The sequence below is a fragment of the Heptranchias perlo genome, chromosome 13 (assembly GCF_035084215.1).
Source record: "Heptranchias perlo isolate sHepPer1 chromosome 13, sHepPer1.hap1, whole genome shotgun sequence".
Lineage (NCBI taxonomy): Eukaryota > Metazoa > Chordata > Chondrichthyes > Hexanchiformes > Hexanchidae > Heptranchias > Heptranchias perlo.
Genome location: NC_090337.1, coordinates 53197124 through 53207493, shown reverse-complemented (window position 1 = coordinate 53207493; position 10370 = coordinate 53197124). Strand labels below are relative to the sequence as shown.

Sequence of the window (10370 nt, the reverse complement as noted above, 5' to 3'; positions counted from 1 at the left end):
GCAGCAAGACCTGGACAACATCCAGGTTTGGGCTGATAAGTGGCAAGTAACATTCGCACCAGACAAGTGCCAGGCAATGACCATCTCCAACAAGAGAGAGTCTAACCATCTCCCCTTGACATTCAAGCGCATTACCATTGCCGAATCCCCCACCATCAACATCCTGGGGGTCACCATTGACCAGAAACTTAACTGGACCAGCCATATAAATACTGTGGGTACAAGAGCAGGTCAGAGGCTGGGTATTCTGTGGCGAGTGACTCACCTGATTCCCCAAAGCCTTTCCACCATCCACAAGGCACAAGTCAGGAGTGTGATGGAATACTCTCCACTTGCCTGGATGAGTGCAGCTCCAACAACACTCAAGAAGCTCGACACCATCCAGGACAAAGCAGCCCGCTTGATTGGCACCCCATCCACCACCCTAAACATTCACTCCCTTCACCACCGGCGCCGTGGCTGCAGTGTGTACCATCCGCAGGATGCACTGCAGCAACTCACCAAGGCTTCTTCGACAGCACCTCCCAAACCCGCGACCTCTACCGTCTAGAAGGACAAGAGCAGCAGGCACATGGGAACAACACCACCTGCACGTTCCCCTCCAAGTCACACACCATCCCGACTTGGAAATATATCGCCGTTCCTTCATCGTCGCTGGGTCAAAATCCTAGAACTCCCTTCCTAACAGCACTGTGGGAGAACCTTCACCACACGGACTGCAGCGGTTCAAGAAGGCGGCTCACCACCACCTTCTCAAGGCCACATCCCATGAACGAACAAAAAAAAAGATCAACAGCCAACTCACAAAATTCTCTGACCCTCCCACTTGGTACCTGCATTACCACCACACCCGGTCTATCCTTATATTCACATTAAAACTTAATGCAAAAGAGCAGGATTTTAATAAGATTTAATCACTTATTTTACTGATATGGATTTGGGAATGAAATCTGATATTTAGTATTTCCTCAGCTTCTGCATGATACTTGGAAAAGGCTTTTTGGTGTGTAATGGTCTTACAGATATTCAGTAAATATTATCAGAATACTAATGAGACAAAGAAGGGAGGGTAAGAGAAAGAATATGAGGGCCTTGGAAGGATATGTTCAGGATGTGCTAGGATATTATGCTTCTTGTCTTACTTTAGAAAAGAATGGGAAAACCAGCTGGTTTGTTGATAAAACAATTCCTAGGCACAATTTTACATATATCGTACGCATGTACGAGCACCAATATGAAGGGTCAGAGAGTGGGGCTAAGTTCACTGTGTTCCCAATTTCAGCCACATTGCTATAAGGAGCCACCTAGGGGTCAAATATTTCTCCACAAGAGGGGAGAGAAATCTTGGCTGCCATCACTTGTCTTTTAATGATTGGTTGTGACGTTGCACCGGCAGAGGCCTGGTGCCAATATGGCTGCCTGTTTTCTCAACTGCATCCCCAGTGAGAGCTGTATGGAGAAAAGTTAAAGGGACGGGGAATTCAAACTAGTCTTTCTCCACAACTATATAACTTTAATCATTGTTAAGGAGCAATCGATTTGTTAATTTAATTTGAATGTCAGATTCAAATCATTTAGCCTGCAAGTAAGAAAAACTTTGGTTGGTGTTATACTTACATTCAAAGGACAAGAGAATCAATCATCACAAGGGTCCTTAAAATAACTGGTTATTTCCATGAACTTAACAAAAATGGAATTATTGAATCATCTTAACAGGGATTAAATGCATTCTCTCCACTCCAATGTTATTAAATGTTTAATAGATATTCACACCTCTTCAGATGGGCTCTGCCCAATTATTTCCTCCAGGCTTTCATCAATTAATTCACAAAACCATAACCAAAAATAAACACTTGGTCATGAAAGAGGACTAACGGTTTGTTTCCTTTGCGTAGTTTCCGTTACTATATTCAGGTATGGACAGAGGACAAGTGTTTTATAAACTGTAACATTTTACAGTCTGTAAGGCTCACTCGTACTCACGGCTAACTAACGAAGACTATTTTGATGTTTAAGATGCAGCGACTATTAAACAGGGGATCCCCGAATCTTTTTCTGTCCTTGGTGATGTTTGGTTTTATTACTTTGATTGCCAGCTCATGTAAGTTTGCCAAAAAATTGAATTGCTATTAATGTGTTTACTTTGCCAAATTGGAAAATGCAAGTGATGTTTAAAAAATGCGTTCTTGAAAGCAATGTTTTACCAATTTCTGAGAGAAGCATGTTGCTTAAAATAAGTGATCAATGAAATTTTGCGCTATATCTTGAGGATGTGCTGACCCTAGTCTACCCTTTTGCTTTACAGATCTGCGGCCAAGCAAGATTGTCATCAACTGCTGTAGGTCTGTTTCCCGGACTCGGCTTCCTTTTACTATCACAGGGTACAGGATCCAGTCTGCGCATAAGCCTTGCGTACAAGCTGTCATGTAGGTACACTGCTCATAAACAAATTGTTTGTCCCATAATATGCTATCAGTTTAAATCATAGAAAATGAAGCTCAGTCTCTGAGGAACAAAATAAGATTTCTTCATCAAGGTAGATGGTGGATAATGCACAGATGCCAAGGAGCTTCCATAATAGGCTGGATTCACATGGTCTGAAAGAAGGAGCAGGCTTGTTGTATTGAGTGGCCTCTCCTTGTTCTGTATAGTCTCATATTCTTACAAGGACGAATTTCAATCGAGTGTTCCTCATAAACCGCATGAGCAGTGCTCAAATAATTTATAAATAGTACTGGAACCTCTAGCTTGAACTCTTACTATAATTTTAAGTAGCACGAATGCTGAATGTAATAGTGGCCATGTGGTATCTGTAAAGCTGATTGCATGAGTTTGTAACACTGAAATATCGCAAGTCTGCTAGCCTTTGGTTTTCTTGGTGGTTTTTGTGATCTTGGCTTCTAATTTTCTCCAATCAACATTAGGGATAAGCAAAACCTGGTTCTCCTGTTAGTTCTGTGGATAAATGCACAGCCTGGTGTGGTACTCAGCCATACATACCAGATCTGACCCAATCCATGCAGAGTTCCTTGATCTCAACTGGGGTGGCAGTGGGTACAGGGGTAGGGGATGGAGTGGTTGAACCCCAATATCTGGTGTTGCCTGCTGCACAGATTCTTGCTTCGACATTAGATGAAACAGAATAGGGTTCCGCTGTGATACTACCATAGTTAAATAGTCTGCCGACACTCTCAATGAAAGTTGACACGTGAAGAATGGTTACTCAGGCAAACTAGTGGAGGCCATCAGTAACCCGGGGAACCTTGTAGAACAGCAAAAAAGAAAAAGTAAATGCTTTTAGGAGCTAATGAATAAGGCAACAAATATAAAAAAAGACAAAACTCATTTGAGCTTGATGTTGCATCTTGAGTATATTTACTTTTTTTCTTTAAATCACCAAGTTTAGTTATTTGCAATAAAACAGCTAAAATTTTCTTAGACACAGAGTATTTTCATCTGAGGGAGAGAGACAGACAAAGTGTGAGAGAGAGAAAGAGAAAGAAAGAAAGAACAAACTTACATTTATATTGTCCTTTCATGTCCTCGGGACTCTCAGAGCACTTCACAACCAATGAATTACTTCTGAAGTGTAGTCACTGTTCTTTTTAAGGCAAACATGGCAGCCAATTTGCAAGCAGAAAAGTCCCCAAATCTGCAAATGAGATGAATCACCAGTTAATCTGATGGTGTTGGCTGAGGAATACATTTTGGCCAGGACACCAGGAGACCTCCCCTTCCCTCTCTGAGGTGTTAGCCTAGATTATGCTCTCAAATCCTGGACTTAGGCTTGAATCCACAAACTTTTGATCCAAAAACAAGACTGTGGGAGAGTAAACTGTTGGTGAATTGATGACAAGGGGCCATAGACACGGGATTAGTACTACAGTATAAAGGGACAAAATGCAATGGGACGGATGACTCACCATGAGCAACACCACAGGAGCTCTACTATAAAAAAGAATCTGCATTGTAAGTAGGTAATAGTCACCCACAAATCCTCAAATAGTAATCTCATAATCTCAGATACTATTCCACACGGGTAGGAAAATTGCGCAAGCTGGCTGTGGTTGATTGGGGAACTACATTAAAAGGTATGACGGCAGACAGGCAATGGCTAGCATTTAAAGAATTAATACATAATTTGCAACAAAGATATACTCCCGTAAGGCACAAAAACCCAACAGGAAAAGTGCTCCATCCGTGGCTAACAAGAGAAATTATAGATAGCATTAAATCAAAGGAAGAGGCATATAAATTTGCCAGAAAAAGCAGTAAGTCTGAGGATTGGGAGCATTTTAGAATTCAGCAAAGGAGGACCACGAAATTGATAAAGAAAGGGAAAATAGAATGAGAGTAAACTAGCGAGAAACATATAAGCTTCTTTAGGTATGTAAAAAGGAAAAGACTGGCGATGGCAAATGTGGGTCCGTTACAGACAGAGACGGGAGAATTTATAATGGGGAATAGGAAATGGCAGAGAAATTAAACAAATACTTTGTGTCTGTCTTCATGGAAAAGGACACAAAAAATCTCCCAGAAATATTAGAGAACCAAGGGTTTGGCGAGAATGTGGAACTAAAAGAAATTAGTATTAGTAATAAAATAGTACTAGAGAAATTAATGGGACTGAAAGTCAATAAATCCCAAAGATGATCTACATCCCAGGGTTTTGAAAGAGGTGGCTATAGAGATAGTGGATGCATTAGTTGTCATCTTCCAAAATTCTATACATTCTGGATCGGTTCCTGCAGATTGGAGGGTAGCAAATGTAACCCCGTTATTTAAGAAAGGAGGAAGAGAGAAAACAGGGAACTACAGACCTGTTAGCCTGACATCAGTAGTAGGGAAAATGCTAGAATCTATTATAAAGGATGTGATAACAAGACACTTAGAAAATAATAATAGGATTTGGCAGAGTCAACATGGATTTATGAAAGGGAAATCATGTTTGACAAACTTATTGGAGTTCTTTGAGGATGTAACTAGTAGAATAAATAAGGGGGAACCAGTGAATGTGGTGTATTTGGATTTTCAGAAGGCTGTCAATAAGGTCCCACACAGGAGGTTGGTGAACAAAGTCAGAGCACATGGAATTGGGGGTAATAAACTCCATGGATTGAGAATTGGTTAACAGACAGAAAACAGAGAGTAGGAATAAACGGGTCTTTTTCAGGTTAGCCGACTGTGACTCGTGGGGTACCGCAGGGATCGGTGCTTGGGCCCCAGCCTATTATCAATGATTTGGATGAGGGGACTAAATGTAATATTTCCAAGTTTGCTGATGACCCAAAACTAGGTGGGAATGTGAGTTGTGAGGAGGATGCAAAGAGGCTTCAAGGGGATATAGACAGGCTAAGTGAGTGGGCAGGAACATGGCAGATGGAATATAATGTGGAAAAATGTGAAGTTATCCACTTTGGTAGGAAAAACAGAAATGCAGAGTATTTTTTAAATGGTGAGAGATTGGGAAATGTTGATGTTCAAAGGGACCTGGGTGTCCTTGTACATGAGTCACTCAAAGCTAACATGCAGGTGCAGCAAGCAATTAGGAAGGCAAATGGTATGTTAGTCTTTATTACAAGAGGATGTCATTACACGAGTAAAGATATCTTACTGCAATTATATAGGGCCTTGGTGAGATCGCACCTGGAGTATTGTGTACTATTTTAGTCTCCTTACCTAAGAAAGGATATACTTGCCATAGAGGGAGTGCAACAAAGGTTCACCAGACTGATTCCTGGGATGGCGGGATTGTCGTATGAACACAGATTAAGTAGACTAGGCCTGTATTCTCTAGAGTTTAGAAGAATGAGAGGTGATCTCATTGAAACATACAAAATTCTTACAGAGCTCGACAGGGTAGATGCAAGGAGGATGTTTCCCCAGGCTGGGGAATCTAGAACCAGGGGTCACAATCTCAGAATAAGGGGTAGGCTATTTAGGACAGAGATGAAGAGAAATTTCTTCACTCAGAGGGTGGTGAATCTTTGGAATTCTCTACCCCAGAGGGCTGTGGAGGCTCAGTCATTGAGTACATTCAAAACAGAGATAGATAGATTTCTAGATATTAAAAGACATCAAGAGATATGTGGATGGTGCAGGAAAATGACATTGAGGTAGAAGATCAGCCATGATCTTGTTGAATGGCAGAGCAGGCTCGAGGGGTCGGATGGCTTACTCCTGCTCCTATTTCTTATGTTCTTATGCATGTGAATATAATCCAGGCTTGTCTTGTATGCCAGTTAACAATGTGCTGCAGATTGTCAATGGTGGAAACACTTAGATCTTTTGATCAGGGACTAGTCAATATCTGGGGAATGTATCAGGAACAGCATTACTGATAAACATGGTTTTAACGAAACAGGATTAGAAGGAATCCTCTTGCAAAATCCCTGTTTCTCTCTGTAATTAATGACTCGCTAACAAACTGTTGAGAAGGCTTATCTTTGAAATGTATTATTCCTGAGAACGTAATATCATTAGCAAGTCATTAGAGACCAGAGGTGGCTTCATGCTTTTGTTAAAAGGGGCATTCCACTCTCTAGATGGTTTATTGTCTTTTTAGAAAATGATCATAACTTATCCTCTTGTTTAGATTCTACACCAAAGAGAAGGGGCCAATTTGCACTCACCCTAAAGCACGCTGGGTGCCAAAGAAGATCAAAGAACTGCAGTGAGTAGGGCATTATTACTTTCGAATGCTGGTGTATCTGACATTGGTACCATGCCAAGATTCACAGCTCCCTAATGCAAAAAGGCAGCAGGGAAACTGTAATTAGACGCTGATATACGATTAACAGGAAACACTTCCAAGAGGTGATCGTCATATGCTTTGCTTGATAAATGCAAGTCCTGCGGAATCAATGCCTGTTCTCTAACATACTTAGTTTTAAATTCTTCTTTCAATTCCTACCCATTGAAAAGCGCTGACTGTCCTGTCAAACAGTAGGCACCAACTCCAGTACACTAATCCTTATTGTGTGTGTTTGAATATGTTTAAAACTCCACCTCCCCCTCCACTCCACAGTGATGCAACCTTACCATAGTTCCCTGATTGTGTTGCTGTTACTGCTCAAATAAGTAGGGCATAGGAGAGCAGCACAACCTGAAGCGCTTTGACTGGGCTCTTGCTGAAACACTCTGGGGGAAAAATTCAATAAGGGCTGTTTTTGGACGCGGGTAGCGTGATATGCTATTACCCCGCGCCCAATGGCAGGCAGAACGCAAGCTTGGACTCACCCGAGGACTCACCTGCAATCAGCCTTCCTTTCCAGGCATTGCATGTGGAATCGATGCAATTTGCACTTTCCACCAGTAGAGGGAGCTCAATCTCTTAAAGGGAGGATGTTTCTTAGAAATCACTTAAAGGTAGCTGATACCTGTTTACTTGCTGAAAATAACAGTCTACTGTCTGCACGGAGTCTGAACGGAGATCAGACATCACATACGTAAAACACAGATGCAGGTCCCATCCCTAGGTTTACACACTGAAGAGTTATGTTAAAACATTGAATAAAGGTTGCGCACTACTAAATCCCACATCCTACAATCTGCACGCCAGATCTCATCAATCTGCCGATCTGAGTTGGTACCAGGCCTGCGAGAGAGCGTGCACCAAGGTTCCCTGCTGATGCACTAGAGACCTTGGTGCAAGAGGTGGACAGAAGGAGAGACATCCTATATCTGCAGTAGAGGAGGGGGGAAGCAAGATACCCTCCAGACATATATCCAAAAGGTAGTGGGAGGCAGTGGGGGATGAAGTCAATGCCAGGCGCACAGCATCACGACCATGGATGCAGTGCAGGAAGAAGTTCAATGCTTTGACATGAGTGGTCAAGGTGAGTGAGGTCAATTGTCAAGTGGTGTCTCCTACCAACTGCACCACAAGCTGCACCCACTGCTCCACGCACTACACCCCCCATCACCCACATACCAACAAACTCTTTCCATCAGTACTCAACTCTTCCAATCAGATGCTTCCTCTCACCCTTACACATTACCACTGTTTCAAGCCACCCAACCACAATTCACAGGCCACACACACTGGCAGCTATTTAACCATGACAGGCACATCACCCAGGCACACGTCCTGCTTTCTTACAGGAGAAAGTGGCGCATATCAAGAGGCAGCAAGTGGGGCAGTGGCATTTAGCCCGTCGAGCCTTTTCCGCAATTCAATGAGATCATGGTGGACCTGTGACCGAACTCCATATGCCCATCTTAGCCCCATATCCCTTAATAACCTTGGTTCACAGAAATCTATCAATCTCAGATTTAACTCGCATCAACTGCCGTCTGCAGAAGAGCATTCCAAACGATTCCCACCCTTTGCATGTAGAAGCATTTCCTAACTTCACTCCTACACATCCTGGCTCTAAATGTTGGGCTATGTCCCCGCATCCTAGTATTGAAGTCTAGGAGACCTCCAAAAACAGTTACAAATGTCTCGGCAGCCAGAAGCAATAATCCGGCCACTAACCTGTAAATCCTGCATGGTCCCACTAAATAGCACTGGCGGGGGGTCCTCCAGGCACTCTAAGACACGTTCAGATGGTCGGGGTTACGACTGTGAATTGAGTTGAGCGTTAAGTCCCAAAATGGTGTCTATCACTTTAAATAGCGTTGCACACCGATTGAAGCCATTTTCTCCCTACTTTACATGATTCCAGCGTTCGTTATCTGCGCCTGCGCAAACTCCTATACCAAGATGGCGTCTGGCGCACGTCACGCAGGAAACGTGCGCCACAAGGCCCAATTTAGCACCCTCAGTGTCTAAAATCTTCATTCTTTACATAAACAGGTCCGCTGCTCACATTGTTTGATGGAACAATTAAGCTTCTTCACTGAAGTATGAAGAAAAGTGAAGAGTCTGGCAAAGCGCTTGTTTTAATGAAAATGAACAGTCCATGTTATCCTTTCTGCACAATCTTTGATTTTATGTTGTGATTCCTTACTATGCTCCTGAAATTGGTAGATTATTGTAAAACATATTATGATACTGTCCATTCACTGTAGTATAAAATATTCCTCACAGATCACATTTAAATGAAAGTTATATTAAAATACACATTTTGAAAAAAAATCAAATTGGTTACTATGACATTTTAAGAGGATCAGTACATGCAACTCACAGTACGATGCAGATGTGAGGGAGGTGTTACTCTTTGAATGGTGAAAGCGAGTTCTTTTTTTTCCCTTAGCTAAATGTGCAGTGAAACCATTTTTTTTTCTCAAAACTGCAATGCTGGACCTGGCACCATAACCTTTAGAAACCAAAAAATTATACAAGCTAGATACTGCAATGAGTGCCTGAGCCTCCTCCAATTGCTCATTAGGTAAGTACTCAATATAGAACTAAGCTAGCAGATCATACAGGTCCCAAGTTAGATCTTAGGTCTGTGCAGAACCAGCTCATTGCTGCTCGATAGCGATGTGGGCACTTCCTGTGAAAAAGTGGGTGGGCTGCTGAATGAGAACAGGCTCGATGCCCTGACAATAGACGCCCATCTGTGAAGACGAGGTACTCTCAGCAGGTCAGGCAGCATCTGTGGAGTGTTTCAAGCATGTTTCCATTTTAATTTCAGAAGCTTTCATCATCATTTTCCGGTGCTGGCCCACACATTACCAAATTTCTTGAATTCAGTTTCGCAACTTGGCATTATAGGATTTGAACTAATAACCACTGGGTTGTTAGTCTAGTACCATAAGCACTAGGCTACTGCATCCATTTTAGAGTCAGGTAAGACAGCTTGTACTAAGAAGGAGTTATTACTGTAAACAGCTCGGCAGAGTAAATTGCTTTTATTAACAGATTTAAATAAATATCTTTTACAAGCAAAGCTTAGCACTGTTTTCATAAAGTCTTTTAAAAATATTATTTTGAGATTGAGATGTCCCCAAATTCAGGACAGAATTATCACAGACTCTACGTTGTCATGATTGGACAGAGTTACTGTGGAATTTGTCCTTGAGGCCATGGGTATAAGGCACACATTTATCAGGGCAGAATCTTTACAGAAAATGGTGTAAAGGAAATGAAAGTAGCTTCAATTTCTAAGAGGTTCTTGTGGTTGCAATATGTGGCTTGGGGATATTCTTTCTGTGTAATGTTTAAAAGTAAAAATAAAAATACATTGTTGTGAAGACCCGAAATGTTCAATTTGAATTTTTCCTTTTAGTAATTCCAATGAAACGTCCTCGCTCTAAATTGCTATCTTCATTGGTCAGATAGGACTGTCTGGCTTGTAGAATCTTGTGAGTTTCTACCCGTACTGCTTCTTGACTGAGGTACCAAAAGCCATATTTGAGCAGTGCTGGAAAGCCTCACCCCCATCAGTTTGTCTCTCTCCCTGGACACCACAGCTAAAATT

General features: G+C 42.0%; 1 protein-coding gene across 1 annotated transcript; it reads left to right on the top strand.

Moving 5' to 3' along the window:
* The first annotated feature begins 1958 nt into the window (after window positions 1–1958).
* LOC137331152 (C-C motif chemokine 26-like) lies at window positions 1959–10145 on the top strand. Its single transcript, XM_067994757.1, has 4 exons — window positions 1959–2101; window positions 2306–2426; window positions 6596–6673; window positions 8801–10145. The coding sequence occupies exons 1-4, from the start codon at window positions 2008–2010 to the stop codon at window positions 8820–8822; spliced, it is 315 nt and encodes a 104-aa protein (XP_067850858.1). The 5' UTR covers window positions 1959–2007; the 3' UTR covers window positions 8823–10145.
* Window positions 10146–10370: the final 225 nt, after the last annotated feature.

What these genes read in the sequence shown, in the direction of transcription:
- LOC137331152 (XM_067994757.1), top strand. Translation starts at nt 2,008, where the DNA reads ATGTTTAAGATGCAGCGACTATTAAACAGGGGATCCCCGAATCTTTTT. An exon ending in TACTTTGATTGCCAGCTCAT is followed by an intron (nt 2,102 to 2,305) that starts GTAAGTTTGCCA and finishes TTTGCTTTACAG; the next exon opens with ATCTGCGGCCAAGCAAGATT. An exon ending in AAGAAGATCAAAGAACTGCA is followed by an intron (nt 6,674 to 8,800) that starts GTGAGTAGGGCA and finishes TTACATAAACAG; the next exon opens with GTCCGCTGCTCACATTGTTT.